The 18,662-nt window shown below is 38.1% G+C and overlaps 2 protein-coding genes across 7 annotated transcripts; one reads left to right on the forward strand and one right to left on the reverse strand.

Annotated features, from left to right (window-relative positions):
• The first annotated feature begins 3 nt into the window (after positions 1-3).
• Positions 4-11,124, forward strand: haao (3-hydroxyanthranilate 3,4-dioxygenase). 5 transcript variants are annotated; one of them, XM_080288042.1, is made up of 12 exons: positions 8-62; positions 2,002-2,164; positions 2,744-2,893; positions 3,079-3,157; positions 5,490-5,573; positions 6,789-6,895; positions 9,288-9,377; positions 9,464-9,507; positions 9,582-9,727; positions 10,434-10,502; positions 10,585-10,667; positions 10,803-11,124. In XM_080288042.1, exons 3-12 carry the CDS (start codon positions 2,805-2,807, stop codon positions 10,873-10,875), a joined length of 864 nt encoding a protein of 287 aa, XP_080144168.1. In that variant the 5' UTR covers positions 8-62; positions 2,002-2,164; positions 2,744-2,804; the 3' UTR covers positions 10,876-11,124. The 5 variants fall into 5 exon arrangements, with proteins under 5 accessions (XP_026045269.1, XP_080144168.1, XP_026045268.1 ...); XM_026189483.2 differs by having other exon boundaries at positions 2,747-2,893; XM_026189484.2 differs by lacking the exon at positions 2,002-2,164 and having other exon boundaries at positions 4-62.
• A 3,546-nt stretch (positions 11,125-14,670) lies between these two features.
• Positions 14,671-18,015, reverse strand: LOC113035186 (transmembrane protein 229B-like). 2 transcript variants are annotated; one of them, XM_026190534.2, is made up of 2 exons: positions 17,858-18,015; positions 14,671-15,278 (listed from the first exon to the last, which is right to left on the reverse strand). In XM_026190534.2, the coding sequence occupies exons 1-2, from the start codon at positions 17,904-17,906 to the stop codon at positions 14,797-14,799; spliced, it is 531 nt and encodes a 176-aa protein (XP_026046319.1). In that variant the 5' UTR covers positions 17,907-18,015; the 3' UTR covers positions 14,671-14,796. The 2 variants fall into 2 exon arrangements, with proteins under 2 accessions (XP_026046319.1, XP_080144170.1); XM_080288044.1 differs by lacking the exon at positions 17,858-18,015 and adding an exon at positions 15,682-17,845.
• Between the last annotated feature and the right edge of the window lie 647 nt (positions 18,016-18,662).

Raw genomic sequence — 18,662 nt, forward strand, 5'->3', positions numbered from 1 at the left:
TCACGTGACCACCGAGGCCTAGCTTGAACCTGATGAGCCCAACAAAACACGAGCGGATGCAGGTAGCGCTAACATCCAATTTTCTCTTTAAAAAAGTGTATCAGGAATAACATATAAACTATAATCAATACTTAAATAAATAATAAGCTTCAAAACGACTAAGTATAAAAATATATAATACGTTGATTAGAGGTCACGTTACTAATTTGAGTGTACACAAGCTAATGTTGGTTGTGATGGGTTAAAAGGAACACACAGGAAGAGAACCAATTAAGTCTTTATCCCTTCATTGAATGACCCCGCTTAAACAGTTTTCATAAAATTAAAAGTACATTAAAAATATTAATTGAATTGTAATTGATAGACGCGTTCTGACTTTATGTACAGTCTGTCTACAAAATAAATACTTCGTAACTGTTGTATTGGGATGATATTTTATTACCTTTGTGACCACGAGGGGGGGACCGTCTCACAGAAAAAAACAATAAATAACAGATGCAACAAAATATAGCTTTAGTTACAATAACTAGATAGATAAAAGTATTTTCTTTCTTTTTTCTTATTTTGTTTATGGCATAGAGTTAACTCAGACTTTCACTCTTTGAATAAACTGGCGGAAATTCCTTTAAAAGCATCTACAGCGAGTTTAATATGTTTTTGGACAGTGGTAGTTTAACTTTGTACACCTCTGCACACCAGCACGATGGATTTGAAAGGATAAAAAAAATGTGCCTTAAATGTAGACGCAGCTTTTTATTGAATGGGGTTAACAGAAGTAGTATAACCATGTTCCCAAGCTCTTTTTTGGGACAAAATACACTTTAACTGTCTAAAACATTCCACATGGCTGTGTGCACTTACACGTCTTCATTTATATACAGTTTGATAAGTTACCTAAAATTTCGTTTAAACAGCAAAATCTGTTTATGCTCTCGATAACTTACAGCATATACTTTTTTGCTGCATATGTTTAAAAAATGTGAGCTACTTGTAAAACTGTCATTTCAAGTGGGCCCACTAGGAGGCAGGTTTTTACTTACTAAATATCTCTGAACAGCACTTGAAGGACTTCTTTGTTCATATTCCACTGAACTTCAAATTTCTGATGTACTTGCTGCTCACTGGTCACATAATTCTTCAGCAAAGAATATATTAGTCACACAATATAATACGATAAGGAAGAAGCAACTGCTCTTGTGATGAATCTTGCTCAACATATCTTGGCAAGAAAACACTGAAAACACGACAGAGCTTGCATCAAAAACATTGTCAATAGTATAGTTAATTGTTTTGTTTTCATACTGAAGGTTAAGTGATTACCAGTTGATTAAATGTCTTAACTCTAAGCACACTTTGTACAGCAGATATGATACTGAACAGATTAAATTACCATTTTCACTTCAGTTTTCTTTGTGGTGGATGTTTTTGTGGCTTTATGTAAACTTGGCTGACTAAACCTGACTCTTTTTATTGGTCAGTGTATTGTTTGCCCATGACCAAATATCTCACACAGACTTTCATCTTCATTCATTGTTGATTCTCAAAAGTTATTAAACCCTTTAGAATGTCATCTGCTGCGACCTGTTGGGGTCAGGTTCAGAGCTCTTCCGCATGCCTTGGTTGTAATGATTATTCAGTTACTGTTTCCTTTCTACCAGCACAAAGCAGCCTGGTTTTTCTCCCCTGACCTCTGGCACACACAAGGCATTTTCCCCCAGAAAAGTGTTGCTTTCTCTTATTTGGACCATTCTTTGTAAACTTCATAGATGGTTGTGTTGGAAAATCCAAGTAGATTTGCTATTTATCTAGGGATTGAGAGTAACGCAATTTCTATTCTCTGTATGTCCTGTACATGTGGCAGAATCGACAAATAAAGTTGACTTTGACTTTGACTAGATCAATGTTTTTTGTTCACCATGTTTGTACACCCATGTGTTTTGTAGCTTTTGAAGTGTGTGCTGATAATGAGCCAGAATGGCCTCTGGTTCCTCTCCTCTTCAGGCTGGAGGATGCAGCATCCACAAATCCATCCATCCATCCATCCATCCATCCATCCATCCATCCATCCATCCATCCATCCATCCATCCATCCAGAAATAAAATAAAAAGTTTGATTGGTCTGACTGACCCCAGGACAGTTTTCTGGTTCGAAATGAGCATACAGGTCGGATTTTTAACCTTTATGCTATATTGAATTTTAAGAAGATGCTAAATATTTTACATGTTATACACAACCCCCCCCCCCCCCCCCAAAAAAAAAAAAAAAAAAAAACACCACTGAAAGAACAGAGAACTTAATTTTATTACATGAATTGGTAGCATGATTTAAGCAAGTTTTTTGTGTTTGTTTTAAAGTCAGATTAACCCAACAGTTTTAGATTACACAAAATGCACAATAAGTGTAACTTGTGTGCTTTCACTTAAATAAAAATAGAAAATTAAAGGAACGGACTTTAATTACAAGTTGATTGAAACCCAACCAAAATATACAACCACCAATGAAGCAGAAAACTGAGTGAGAATAATTTTTTACCTCAACTAGACCTCAAATACCCTTTGTACAGCGTAGGCTGGGTAAAAACTGCTCCCATCGTGGCGTTGTGCACGTTGCAAAGGATTCCATTTGGTCTGCAGGACAGCATTATGTTACTTATTAAACAACAACCTTTAACCCTTGTGCTCCACCCCGATTTGCTTACTCCCACTTCTGCATTTTGGACTTTATGTGTCCTCTTGCTTAAAGCAGTCATAACAGCTGACAGAGAGTCCCAGAGGCTACATTCTGCAGCACAAATCACATCAAAATGAACAGCAGTACTCTTCAGGTCAATGTGGAACACTGGATTGCAGAAAATCAGAATGCTTTCCTGCCCCCAGTGTGCAACAAACTCATGTAAGTAACACATTTACTCTTAGCTACACTCTCACTCTTTATTCTTTGCAAATGTGAATTGAGTTTTGTAATTATTGAGCAATGTGTAATTTATGTGGCAGTTTGAACACTTGGGATTCAGTCAGTTGAACTGCGAGGACACGCAGTGCATGCACTGACATGATTTTAATTCCTCTTTGTCTCAGGCACTTCTCCCAGCTGCTTGTCATGTTTGTCGGAGGCCCTAACACCAGGAAGGATTATCACATAGAGGAAGGGGAGGAGGTGAGAGTTGGACTAGTCTCTTTTTTTCCCTCATTCCAGCAACAAACATGGACCATGGAAGCAGAAGAACCTACAATTTAATACAAAAGACAACATTAGTTAGCTTCTTACAGTTTTTCGCAAAGTTGCTTCATTTGTCCTTTTAGGGCCAGTTCCACCCACGTGTTGCAGTGCTTGGTTAGGCTATTTGGCCAGCTGCTGCTACTGGGTTTTTTTGCTTCTGTGTCAAAGTATAAAGTGTGTCAGCTGACAGCCACTTTCACAACTTTAAACATTCACTGATACTGAATCATGACTCAGGATACCCTTTTTAGTGTTGTGGTAATTTCTGACATGGTCTAAAAATACAGATCTTTTCTGTCTTTTTTGACAGTTACTCATGATTTTTTGTGAAAGCTGCAAGTTTCTGCACATTTAATTTTAAGCTTTAAAACAAAGTTGTTGGCTTTAATTAATTTAAGTTGGTTCATATTAATTAAAACAAAGCATCACGAAGGCCCACGGTGGGTGTTGACGCAATGTGATTTCTGCCCAATGCTCTGAATGTTAAAGTGAAGAAATTCAATGAAGTGCAGTCAACGGCGGGAGTAACTATGACTCTCTTAATATAACATAATTATATGGAAACTACAGTTCTTGTAACAGAGTTTGTGTTTAAAAATAGAAAGGAAGAAAGATTAGATTAGAAATGCCATCCAGTAAGTTTTGATGCGCTTGGCAGATTGTGGGAAAAAAGAAAAACCAAACCCACTAAATGCCTGAGCCAGTCTGAGGAATCTGACTGTCATAAATATTTATGCCATAACACAGGAAGATAAGCTTCTGGTTTGGCTCATGAATGTTATTATTATTATTATTATTTCTATGGGTTTTCTTCTTTTGATTTTAATTGAGGCTGATTATTTGATTATCCATACATTTCTTGTTCAGTGACTGAGAGAGAAACGTGTGCCTACATCCTGGAGACTGTTGTCATGCTTCTTGCTGAACACCAACTGCATCACACTCAATCAGTTGAATCAGAGTCACGTATGAGCTCTTTGTTTGTAAATCTAAACATGGTGTTTGTTCAAACAGGCCATGAAGTAAAGGTCAGCTGCAGCTCCAAGAAATGCCCACTCATATCAGCTGAAGGCTCGAGTGATACAATCCACACATCACATATATGGCTATATGTGGCGCTCTATTTAAGCTGCTTTGTCAGTTGCTACACATCTGCAAGCCACTTTGCCACCCACCTCCCTTCCATCTACTCCTTTCATGCTGTATCTGACTTAGTAACTGTCATTTTTTTGTCATTAAAGCCTGTTCTATTAGGGTCCTACTGCTGCTCTACCCACCTCTGACCTTTTAGTTTTCATGGATGAGCAGGGTGGTAAATATGCTGCTCAAAAAAATTAAAGGAAGGTGATATGTGGACACTACAGAGGTAGTTCTTGAGGCAGTTGAACTCCTCAAGGATGACAGAGCAATATGTGGCATTGCCATAAGGTTTGCTGTGTCTCCCAGCACAGAGACAGGCAGTTTTTCTAGGAGAGCTGGACAGGGCCACGGAAGGTCTGAGTTGCTCTTCGTGCACGACAATACCCACCCAGCTTCATGTGGTGAGACATTCCAGGCAGTTCATTGAGAATGAAAGAATTACCACTTACTGGCCTCCATGCTCACCTCTGGGACCATCTGATGCCACCAGGTTGCACCTCACACTATCCAGGAGCTCAGCGATGTCCCGGTCCAGACATTCTAGGACACCATCCGCCATCTCAATAGGAGCATGCCTGACATTACCAGGCATGCATACATGCTGGTGGAGTCCATACAAACTACTGAGGACCATTTGATTGATTTGCTGCAATAAAATTTTGATTTTGGTAAATTAGACTAGCCTGCTGCATTGTTTTTTTATGTGATTTTCAGCATGTCCTCTCTAGGTTAATAATTTTGATTTTGATCAATCAGTGTAGGATCTTTTTGTTCCTAACACGAAGCACGGAGTGTCTACATTTCTGCCAATGGAAATACTTTTGACTAAAGTAGCTGAAAGGATTCACTGCCCTTTAAGAAATATCAAGAAGCTAAACATAATATTGACATTTGATTCCTTGCATTTGGGACCCTCTGTGTTATAGCTCCCTCTTGGTTCTTTCAGTATTGATGTACTACATTATCCAGACTGAGCCTTGACTGGTTGGTCTGAGATGTCTTTATGTTAATTGTGACTAACCGTTTTTCCACAACTGAAGTATCTGCTGATGCCTGCAAATAAATATTTATAACATGTATTTAACCCACTGCCATTCTTCGTTTGTCTTTCTCTCTCTGTTTTAAGTAGTTATTCTACCAGGTGAAGGGGGACATGTGTCTGAAGGTGATTGAAAATGGTAAACACAAGGATGTACACATCAAAGAGGGAGAGGTAAGCTCTAAACTTTTATGTTTCTGCTTCGTACTTTGCTGTGCACAAATACACATTCATTCATTCAGATGGAATTTAACTGTACAATTGCATAAAACATAAAGAACACTTTTTTAAAAAGCATTAATTAAGCTGTTTATGCAAGAGCAGCTGCAGGATTCTACCTCTGGGTGGGTCCAGAGTAAATTGGTCTGGGCCTTTTAATTGCACAGATTATTATTTTTAATACTTCTGCTACACATGTGTGAAAAGATTAAGAAAACAATTCCCAATCCATCATTATTAATTGTGAAGACTGAGACAGGCCGTCTATTCACTTAAACAAAGAGATTGTAATTAAATATCAGATGAGTGAGAAAGAGTGAGTGCTGCAGAGCCACTGAACTTTACTGAAACTTTCAGCTCGAACAACCATTTATTCTCCACATTTTTTATACTTTCAAAAGAAAATATATTTGATGCATTGACTTGCATGCTGTAGCCCCTTCCTCCCATTTTACACTGACAGACCCTGAAGTATACTCCTCCTGTGAAAAGGAGGAAGAAAACCTGCGAAAACCAATTTGTTAACAATTGGGTTTTTCCCGATGAGACTGGTGTAAATATCTTTTAGACATAAGGAAGTCATACAAGTTCAGTAACCCATGTCACAACCTGAGCCGTCTACAGCAGCGCCCAAATAAAGTAGAGGAACGTTTCTTCACATTGTGCTGAACCGCGCTGTGCTGCTCAGATTTAACAGGTAATTGTAAATGTGAAACAGGCTGTAGTGAATAGTCAGAATTTGTCAGTGATAATGTCATAAAAGCCGTCTACTAAAAAAACAAACAAACAAACAAAACCACATTTAGTAACTGAAGATAAGACCTAAGAAAATTCTTCTCACAGCCAGTCGGGATGGGCCCAGGTCTCTTAGGCCCCCCACAATGTAGTGTGTTAGCTCTAAATTTGTAGTAAGATACTTATTTAACAGAGAACATAGAAATTATTTGGTCATCTTTCATAACAGGAATAAATTTTTTTTATACATAATAGTGAAATGCTGGTTGAGATAGACAACTGCACTAAACCCTCCTGGAAACTATTTTTCTGCTCCAGTTCCCATCGCTCTCTGCTGATTAGAAATAAGGAAGCACAGCAAGCTTGTGCAATAAGCTTTATCTCAGGTGAATCTGCTTCACTGTGCATTCCACTACTTTTTGTCTCAAATTCTAGATGTTTCTGCTGCCAGCTCGGATCCCTCACTCCCCCCAGAGGCAGGCTAACACCGTGGGCTTGGTGATGGAAAGGAGAAGACTGCTCACTGAAACCGACTGCCTGAGGTTCACTGCTGTGGCAGTTTCGATTTTCTGCATTTTTTCTTAGAGAGTTGTTGACAACAGAAAAATGATGAATGGTCATAAACATGACAGGACACTTAAGAAGAAAAGATTCTTTGCCCTCATAAACACGAGGCAATAAGTTTAATTAAAACTCAGCTGACATAAAAAGAGGTTTTTCAAAGATCAGTAATGAAACGTGTGGTATAAACTGTAAACCAGTTAAATATATTTTATTTGACCAGATTCGATGTAAACTTGAATGTTTACCTTGTAAGTATGTAACAAATTTACATTTTTACAACAAATAAAATCAAATTCAAATCTGACAACATAATCAAATTACAGCAGCAGCATTTTGGGGATTTAACAGTCCCCATGTCAATTGGAGGGCCAGGAGTGCCAAAATCATTAAATAAATACACAATTAAATATTAGGGGTGCAACAATACACACGGTTCGGTTCGATACTTTGGTGTCACGGTTCGATATTTTTTCGATACAAAAAAAATGTTCATGCTTTTTTAATTTGTCATTTATTAAAATTATAAATATATATTTTAACTCAAAAGTACAGTTTTTAAATTTAATGTTGCTGAAACAACAAAGTAAGAAAAAAATAAGTATCTGATCGAGAAATCACTCATCTTTGGAAAAGAGAGTTTATTACAGAGAAATGTCTCTTTCCAAAATAAAAGCTATACTATCCGCTTCTTCTGGGCCATATTCTCAGCAGCATATTAAACATATCAGGTCCCCATAAGGAGAATCATGTGCTAACGGCTGTCTAAATGACTCGGGTAAAGTTTGTAGCATGCGTGCTTGTTGTTTTTGTTTGCTTCCACTTGTCTTTGCACTAGGATGATGTCGGAGTAAATGTGCAGTCATATTCGTTGTGTTCCCACTAGTGCTGTCAGCGTTAATCTGAAATGACGTTAACGTCACAACACGGCAAATCTCTGTTAACGAGCTACCGCCCCGTGCGTGGGGCTGGACGGCGTCAACACGTTAACAAGCTAACTGCGCTAACCACTAGTTCCCACCCATGTAATTGAGCATTGCGTGGCACATCCAACATACTGTTTTACTTTAGTCCATGACGCGCTTACCTTCAGGGTCATACTTCACATGAAAACCAAAATAATTCCAAACGCCAGATCTGAATGAGGGTGGGGGAGGTTCAATTTGCCATGTTGCAAGGTGAGCTTAACTTCTGCCTGCTAGCTTGCGCTGCTCTCAGTGAATCTGTGTTCGACTACTCCGCACTGTCGAGCGCAGATCGACTGAGCGCTCAACACAGACAGCATCGTCAAAAGAAAAGTTGATAAAATAAATAAAAAATTTTGTATTGTTCGATACTTATGCGTACCAAACCGAAAGCACTGTATCGAACGGTTCAACATCGATACGAGTATCGTTGCACCCCTATTAAATATATAATTTCATTAATTAAACATGTCATTAATTAATTAGAATAGGAAATAAATAAATAAATTATTACATGTTTTGAATAAAATGAATAGGCAGTAAATTAATTATTTATGTAATTAATAAATTCCAAATTTAATTAATTTAGTAAACATTTAATTAATAATTTAATGGTATTGCTAATTAATTCATTCTGGCACTCCTGACCCTCCATAAATCACAACCCGGCTATACTCTAAAGCAGGGGTGTCCAACTCCAGTCCTACTACCACTCCAGAGCTACTGTCCTGCAGCTTTTAGATGCATCCTTGTTCCGACACACCAGAATCAAATGAATGGCTTGTTATCAGGCCTTTGCCAACCTTGATGCCATGCTGAGGAGGTAATCCAATCATTTGATTCAGCTGTGTTGGAGTAGGGTTGCATCTAAAAGCTGCAGGATAGTAGCTCTGGAGGGCTGGACTTGGACACCCCTGCTCTACAAATACTCTCCTTACTGTCTGTTTTTCTCTATACAGGACCATCATTTACTAAATAGACAGCATGCTGTATTAAGTAAGACTTAAAACTACACTCATAAAAATGTATGACTTAAACTACTTTAATTAATTAATCAATTTTCAAGTACAAGCAAGAACAAAAATAAGTACAATGTAAAATGTCTAACTTTATTGAATCTGGTCAAATAAAATTTATGGGACTGGTATACTTCAGATTATACCCAGCACATTTTGCTTAATGATTAATTATTTGAACAAATAAACCTTTAATGATATGTATTTACACCACTGGCTACATTTTTTATATATAAATGATAAATGTTAAGTGATGCCTTGGATTTGTTCAGTTTTATTGTAGGGTCCTACAATAGATAAATAACAATGTTATTGAATTGAGTCTTAGATCTTAGTGAAACACATTTGTCCTGTAAACAGATTTTTATGTTAGCATGTATTTGTGCTCTCAGGTACCATGTAGACAACACCACTGACATCCTATTTGAAAAATGGTTCTACTGTCAGGATCTAGGAACCCAGCTGGTGCCAATAATCAAGGAGTAAGGCATCTTTTCATCTTTACAAGTCATACTCAGATCATGCTCTTTCTTTTAAGTATGTTGACTTGACTGTATTTTACTTTCAGGTTCATGGCATCCAAGCAGTGCAAAACAGGAAAACCTGATCCAAGTGAGTTGTTCAGAAGAAATTGTAAGTCCCTGTAAACTTTGAGCTGGTGTCAATGTTTATTATTGGATGGATAGATGAAGTCTTCAGGGAACCTCCTTTCCAGCTGAACACCATGAACGTGATGACGCCCTTCTCCTTCAAAGACTGGCTGGAAAAACAGAGGCCGTCTTTGGGGAATGGCAGGCCCATCGACATGTTCGGAGCTCAGTTTGAGACTGAGGTAAGAAACCTAGTGTCAGGTAATGATCATATATGAGATGGTTGATCAGGGTTTTTTTCAGCCATTTTCAGTAAAACATTTCATTTAGGCCTGCACTCATATATAGTTACAATTTTGGTTTCTTAAATCCATGCAGGGTCAAACGTGTACAAACACACTCAAATATAAACATACGTTCACTTATTTCTTTTAATAAGCAATCCTGAAGGTTCTGCAGTGTCCTTGAAGACCAGCTTCTTGTCAGAGATCGTGGTTGACTGCTGGCAATGGTTGTTTCTATTTGCCAGTATAAACAAGATTTGTTTGAAAGCACTAAGTAACTGTAGGTTGCAAGATCACACCTTAAATAAATATTTGTAAGTACAGGTTTAATGTGTGTGCCACCACAAGAAGACACAAATTGTCTCCCTCACATGAGAGGGTATTGGCTCGGACTTTCAGGGACAATCCAGGGGCCACAAAGGCACAAGCCTACCCTGACCTGGAAACTACTGGAACAAAATTACTATGACAAAGTTACATGCCCATGATGAGTGTCTGTAAACTTCTGACCACAACTGTATAGTACGGTCTATCCGGCAGAAAGGATGTTTTGATACTAAAAGTACAAGTCAAAGGTATAATTATTGTTGAAATAACAGGAGACTAGACGTGTTGTAGGTAATGATAGTGATAAACAAGACTCTTTTTACTGCCTCCCCAACAGGCGATGGTGTTCGGACCTGGACTCACAGAGATGACAACACCCCAAACTGATGTGTGGGTTTGGCAGTTGGTATGTATGCAGAGTCTGTCCCAACAGTCTGTCCCTGGACGCACATGTAAATCTCCCTTCCTCTTCTACATCTCTTTCTTAGGAGGGATCTTCCACAGTGACTATGAACGAGCAGGAGTTCAGTCTTCCTGCAGGAGACAGTTTGCTCATTCCCGAGCAGAGCCAGTAAGTCAATATCAAGTTGTCAGTAAATCACAAACTCTTTCACTGAGTGTACAAATTATTGGATCAAAAGTGTTGAAAGTGAACTCTCCAGGGTTTCCAGTGTGGTTTTGCATGCAGTGACTTTCTCTGTCGTAGATACCAGTGGCAGAGAGCTGAGGGGACTGTCGCCTTGGTTGTGATCCAAAACCCAGAGAGGAAGAGACCTTAAGCATCAACCGTCAAATCACACCTGCATTGAAACATATGCTGGGAGGGGAGCACGAATTCTTTAAATGAGCTCGAACAACTGAAAGTGTTTTATGTATAAAACAAATACAGTAAGTAGCATAGACCATTTAGTAAGGGTAAACAGTATTAATAAACAATTACAAAATGATGCTATATTCTCGCATTCATCAATCACTACATGTAATTTTATGTGAGTAAAATGCATAAATAAAAACATCCTCATGTCTGAGCATTTGTCTTTTCCTTGTAAGTTGGCTGTTACTCATAAACTGCATTTCTAGTGGCTCTAATGACTTAAAAACACAAGTTTCAACAGGTATCGGGAACATAACACTGTTGTCAGATGAACTTTTCCAACGAACTGCTTCATAGCCACCTACATGTTTTGCGTAGTTTCTTACAAAACTGACATGTAGAACCTGCTGCTGTTTCAAAAACCTTTTAGGTGGAGGTGCATGGAGGTGAACTGATACAGCGAGCTAACAGGAATTTGACTCCTTAGCAGGCTGTCTGTTCACGTCAACCAGCAGGCTGACAGTTTCGGAGCCAAACCCAATGCTTTGTTTGGATTTTTGTAACCAAATTAATTCAGTTTAATAACATTACGGTCATATCTAGTGTTTCTTTTACAATTACTTAAAAGAAATGAATTTGATTACTTCCCAGTAAAAAGTAATTTGTTATGCTGCTTTTTGTTTTTATATTTCTTTCATGTTGCTCAGTAGCATGTCCTGAAATACACTGTGACATAATTACCAGTTACCAGTATGAACCTTCGGCTACAGTCCCAGATAATAAGATAAATCCTTTTCTTAAAAAGAGCAGTTTTTCTTTTAAGGTTACATTTGAACACAAAACAAAGTGGAAAACCACCACATAGACTTCAAAGTGTTGCCACTGTGATTCTAAAATGAATGCTACAGCGCTCTAAGCTTGACTACTCATCACTCACTTTGTTACATGGTGGTAAATAAGATGTGTCTCCGCTGGCTCTGTGCTGGCACGTTGTTTGTGTAGATGTCTGCAAAGACCTGATGTTGTGTTAGCAGTACAGTGTGGCTGTTTCTGTCCTGGACACAATTTGTACTTTACCATCACCCTCCTGTGTTTTTATGCAATGAAAATAAAAGTAATGTTGGTATTTCCACTCCTCCGTTGTAGACTGCTCCACCCTGTCTATTCCCTGCACATCTTAGTACAACTGCACACCTGATGGTAAATGCTACTGCGCTACGTCCAGTGCAACTGTAACGCAACTGCAGGCTAAACAGAAAACCATGTTTCATATTTTTCTTTCCTCTCGTCATGTAGAAGATTGCAGGAAGACATAATGATGATGTGATTTCTCAATTTAGTACTGTGAGGCATTACATTGCTGTGTTCATGAAAAACCTATTTTATACAAAAATAGATGTAAAAACAAATTAATTTAAGCATCACACCCCAAAATTTACATATATTTGTAATATAAGTAACCTCTATGTCATACCATTTCCCTGGTCACCAAAACAGTATGGAGAAATTTACAAGGAAAATTTGATATTAAGAAAGACACAACAGCAAGTGTTTTTAGGTCTAAAATAAAGTCTTAGCAAAGCCTTTTCCTTCTGTTACCCTCATTGCTGCTGTGAGGTTTTCCTATAGATTTCAACCACCTTCATTTCTTAAAATGTCTCTGATTTTTGTGTTGTCTCACTCTCTTTTCTTTTGTTTCCTTCCCCCCGGATAGCAGAGGATGATTAAAATGAGAAAATTAATTACATTTTAAAGTATTACAACCATAAATGAATATAACTTCTTGCTCTGAAAAGTGAGTAAATCTTCATGTAAAAATTATTTATGGATACTTTTCTTTTTACTTTTCTTACTTGTAGCTGTATTAATCGATACCCTCAATCATTAAATACTCCTCAATCCAAGCATGAACTCTAAGTCACATCTGTATTAGAAACCGCTGTCCTGCTCACTGAGAAGCATTTCATGGACTAACACATAAAGACTAAAGGATGTAAACCCTGCAATAAAAGTGATTAAAGAACGTGAAAGCTGTACTCTCCCATCAGATGTAATTGTATGTGAGTGCTGAGAGAAAAATAAATAAATATCTACAGAAATAACATTATGTGCTTTCCTTGCAAGATGACTGTCACTCATAAACTTCAGTCCCAGTGGCTCAAAGGACTTAAAAACACAAGTTTCAACGAGTATCAGGAACGCAGCCTTGTTGTCAGATGACACTGCTGTTAGGTGCCAACTGCCAGGTTCCTATTTAATCACCACTGTTTAATGGAGTACGGGATTTCCCCCAGTAATGCACAAATGACTGTAAATGAGTTCAAAGCATATTTGGCTGTGAGATGCCAGTCATAATTATCGATGGCACCCAGACTAAAAAAACAAATACAAATATTTTTTTAATGAACATTTTCTGAATTGTTTTCACTACACTTTTCCCATGGACGCGTAAGCTATAAATTAAGATCCAGGAACGTTGCCCTGCAATAAAACGTTCCAGCTAGGTGGGACAATATGTATTAATAAGTAATGGGAACTATGGGTGTGGAGCTTGCTGCGCTGGACATTTCTGATTGGTTGAGTACTTGTCTTCTGCTTTTCAACCACCTACATTTGTCATGTAGTCTCTTACAAAGCTGACATTTAAGAACTGGTGACACTTTATAAATCAGCAGTGTAATTAGCCTTCGGTCGACAGTCTGAAAGAGCCTTTCAATAAAGATTTGAATTGTTCCAGATACTTTGGGGGTGGCAGTGCGTAAGCTTAATGATGTTATTGTCATATATGAAGATAATTTAAAGCCCACTTATTAGGTTTTGTCTACTATTTTATTTACCCCCAGTGCTGAAATTTGAGCTTGTTTGAATTCAGAATTTTACTGCTTTAGATGCACCAGCAAAAAATGTTACCAGGAAGGCACCAATCACAGCACAGCCAAATGTACAGGGCTAAACGCACAACGCAAGGTACGTGTTTGTGTTTTTGACTAACTGGTTTCTGGTCTGACACTTACTTTTCAGCATTTAGCTACATTTGTGGACATTTCCTGTTTTTTATTCTCACTGTTTGTTTAATTTTTGCTCCCATCTACTACTTTGCAGGACACGTTATCTGTGGAGACTTAAATAGGCTTGTGTCTTGTCTTGCATAGACAGAGCGTAAATCTATGTTTGCCTTTGTGTAATGTGCATAAAAGTGCTGAACCACGTGTGCTGTTATTGTTCAGGTTTTTTAAAAAAAAAATACATACACTAACTTCCTCATTGCAAATCGGTACAAGCTGTTTTAAACAATCTTTTTAAAGGATGAAATATTGGAGAGTTCCTTGTACGCTTACGTGCATGAATTTGGCCTTGAAGCTACAAAGAGAAGAGTATTTATGTTGCATTGAGAGAATAGATTGCTGGAGTTTCTTCTACTTTCAATGAGGCTAAACGTTTAAAGTAAAACTGCTTCTTAAAGCAAAGATATAAAAAGGTGAGTGTTGACTGTATTAAGCGATTGGATTCTTTTAGCTTAGTGTGAATAATCCTTTGGGAAAAGATCAAAGGATTTAAGAAAGCTGGCTTCACTTTCTCAATAGTTCAAAGCTCATTGTTGATCATTCTTTCTGTTTTTATTCACTTTACTATAAAACTACACCTGCTGTTTCTTCATAATATTTTATTTTTCCAAGTGTCCAGGCTAATTCATATCTGTGGCTTTGTGTAGAGACTTTTTGTTATCTTATTTTCCAAAATCAAGACTACTCCTTTAATGTACTTTCCCAGTCAGGTTTATTATACTGCTAAAAACAACAGAATAGTTACTTTTAATATAATTAATATGAAATTAATTAATCAAGTGTTTTGGAAGCACATGAGTCCAGATCGTCACAACAGCGGTTCAGTTATGCAGTCTTATTCTTAAAGTGTGCCTGATCACATGCTGTTCTGCTATATATGCAGCCACAGCCCAGGGAAGTGCATAGTCCAGAGTTATCAGTCCTCTCAGGTTGTACCTATGGCCTGAGTAGTCCCATGGACAGGCTCCCAACAAACTAAGCCCCACACCCCAGCTGAACTCCCACAGGTAGATGAAAACAGTGTAGAGCACGAGCCGCACAGTCAGTGGGTGATTCTGAGCGAGCATCAGGGCCCTCAGCCTCTCCATGAGATAGATTGCTGTGGCATACATGGGCAGCGCCCACAGACTGCTGTGGCCTGCCAGCCTCCTGTCCTGGGTGCTGCACCAGTCCCACACAGCAGTGAAGGCCACCTCGCAGAGGCAGCCATGCAGCGCATACACGTAGAGACGAACAAGAGCAGAAACAGGTCGAACAGAGCTGCTGCCATGTGGTTCTGCTGGGGAGTCATTTTCAACAATCCCTGTCAAAAAGAGACAGAAATTACTGGATGTTTTCGTCTTTTCTTTTTTTTTTCTTTTCTTATTTTCAGTTGTTACAGACGGGACAGACATGAGTGAGGGATAGGAAAGGGAGAAAGAAAGAGGAAAGAAAAGAAGAACAGAAGGGGAGAGGGACAGTGAGAAAGAAAAATCTCCTGGATCACCTGTTGAGAGAGAAAGAATAGAAAACAAGCAAAAAAACCCAAAGCAACATACTAAACACAACACCATCGCATTAATCTAGCTAAGTGTAAACAGCAGTAAATACTAAATATTCAATTTTGTTGTGCAGCACACAGGACAGACAGCGCACAATGTGCTTTGAAGTAGCAGCCAAGAAAGGTGTAATTTAAGTCTACGAACAGTGATCATGCGTGTGCACACCTGTGTGGATCAGCGCGCTTGTATTCAAATGGTTTCCACATGTAATGGTCTGCAAGAGGATGTAGGGAGCCATAGCCCCGTCCCCCAGGGCATGAAGCAGGCATGGAGGAGATCCAGGCTCCAGACATCCAGAGGCCTCAGAGTGCGAGAGCCCAACGAGGACCACCGGAGGGGCATCCGTGCCACCTTCATGGGAAGGGCTGAGGATCCCCAGACGAGGCGTTTTCGTCTTTTCTTAAACTATTTAATATGTGTAGTTTTCTAAATAACTTTTCAAAGATTTTTAATAGTTTAGAGTAAACAGATTAAGCCTGGGCTAATAAATGATGAGAATAAATTAGATGAGTGCTCTCATTTCTTTGCTGTAAATATTAAGGGCATCCAGATATTTAGCTCAGCTTAGCAGTAAGACTGTTCAACTGATTTCTCTCTGTTTTTGCAGGGTTTCACGTTATAATGCAAAGTAACTAGAGGTGCCTGTTGTTGTGATTTGACAGAAACATTTAATTGAATTCGGCACTAGTGCTGTCAGAGGTATGAACTTCTATTTGTTTCATTTGTTCAACAGTTCAAATATTAAAAAAGCCGTCAGACTATTTCTTTGCCTGGGGCACCCTTTTCTTAGAGTTGTCTGTCTACCTGTCAGCCTAATAAATTCAGTTCACTTCTAATGTTTACTGTGCACAGACAAGACTTTGACAGCCAATTGGCCATAAAGTGTTTTTATTTGAAATAATTTGTACAGAATAAAAATAAAAATTATAATAATTGCTTTACGTTAGTTTTGGGTTGTGTCAGACTAACTCCCCCCCCGTCTCCAGCTGTTCTACAATGTTCAGTCAGCCTGTAGGTTGAATGTACAGTATTACATATATTGTTATTGTATCTTTATTTCAGACATATAGAGCAAACCACTATGTACACGTACACATACTTGCATTTACACATACAAATACGAATATATATGTACACACACACACACACACACACACACACACACACACACACACACACACACACACACACACACACACGTATGTGCTACATGGACTGAAATGAGGTTTTAAAGGAAGATGCTGCCTGGTCAGAAATATCACTGAAAATTAATATTTAGGTTGTGAAACAAATTAAATGTAAAATATGTCGAAGTAAACATCAGAAAACAATATTTACAAAATATTAACGTTAGCTGGGGGTAACAGCTAGCCTTAATTAACCAAAGTTCAAAGACTATAGTTTAGTTTTCACTTCCTATTTTCTCATTTTTTGTGGAAGGTTCAAGCTTTTGTATTATAAATTTTATCGAGATGATTTACATTTGTAAATGTTAATACAACTATTAAAAACCAAACTTAAGAAGTTTACTGATTTCAACAAACTATTCTGTGCCACGTTTTTTTCTCATAATGTCTCTGGATTATGGGTTATGTCTCTCACTCTTTTGTTTTTCATGGATGTAAAGTAAGATGATCAAAATCAGAAAAAAATGAAACGATAAATTACTTCAACCATAGATGGAAATAGCTTCCTGCTCTGAAAAGTAATCAGATTATTTACGGATAAAAGTCTGTTTTAAAGACATTTCCCTTCCTTTTAATTACATTATTCAACGCTCTCTTTCATGAAATTGTAAAGTCTGAGCAATAAATCCTGTTTTCATAATTTCTTGAACGGGTGTCGAAGGCTGTTAAGTCTATTAATATATTAAACAGCGTGTTTAACATTAATCTCTCTTGCCAGCATTTTCCTGTCCAGATAAAAAAAAAAAAAATCATAAAATTTTAAGAGAAAGAAAAGTTTGTTGAATTTTGTTCTTTACATTATTACAAGTTCAAAATGAATTCACTCGCTCATTCTCAGGCCATGCAGCACAGCTGACAGCCTCTCGTGTGGATTAACAGGCTAATAGCCCTACTTAGCAAATTAAAGGCTTAGACTGACTTCAACAAGTTTTCACTTTGCTATAAATATCAGCTAGGCGACTTTCACGGTCAATTATTTTCCCCAGTCAATCCAATCAGTAATAATTTACCATCTGTACAGAATTGAACTCCATCACTTTGCTTCTTCACTCAGTGCAGAAGAAATAAAGATGCAGTGGCAGGTAGCACCACCTCAAGTTTTTTCTTCTTCAGTCATTACACATTTTAAAATGCTATTAGCAGTTATAACTCACCTTGATCGTTACCTCGCATTCGCCTCACATTGAGTTTACTCGTCTCCATTGCTTGTCGGCATATGGGTCTCTGTGCCTTTGTAATCTCTTAGCTCTCTAGTGTGTGTGTGTGTGTGTGTGCATGTGCATGGGTCTTGGGCTAAACATTAAGCTGCTCCATGTTATCAGAGTGAGACAGTGATGTCCCTGTCACAGGCTGAAGCTGTGAACTGAGGGAAAACTCGGGAAGCAAACCTGGACCACCTGAGCAGTAACTGTGTGTGTGGTGTGTGCAAATCCTAGTATTGATCCCACAGTGGCTGTTTGAATGTTTTAAGCATACAATAAGTGAGCGAAGAATTGTATCGATGAGTGTTTTCAAAGGGCAGACACGGAAGCGCCATATAATGCTGTATCTGAGTCATGCAGTGGGTCAGATTGGCGGTTATCAGTGAACTACAGTACCTAGGTGTGTCAGAGAAGCGAGTCAGAAATCATATTAATAGATCAGTTTAATATTTACATTATATAATCAGGTAAATTAAAGAATGGCACTTTGGTTGGCCAGTCCACCACTTTTCCCACCTAAGACACTTCAACAAGTCTGAAGCAGATTGCTGTGAAATCCAGAAATTTCATTGTTCAGTCATTATTTAGGACATATTAACTGGGCATTTACCTTTAAAATGATTAGTAAAGATTAGCGCAATAACACAAATTTAGAAAGTGAACAGAAAAAACAATACACCAGACACCCAGTACAGACTAATACGTTTGGTCCAAGTACAGCCTACATTCAAATAGCTTTCAATATTTTCATAGTTAC

This window comes from Astatotilapia calliptera, chromosome 13, assembly GCF_964374335.1.
Source record: "Astatotilapia calliptera chromosome 13, fAstCal68.1, whole genome shotgun sequence".
NCBI classification, from domain to species: domain Eukaryota; kingdom Metazoa; phylum Chordata; class Actinopteri; order Cichliformes; family Cichlidae; genus Astatotilapia; species Astatotilapia calliptera.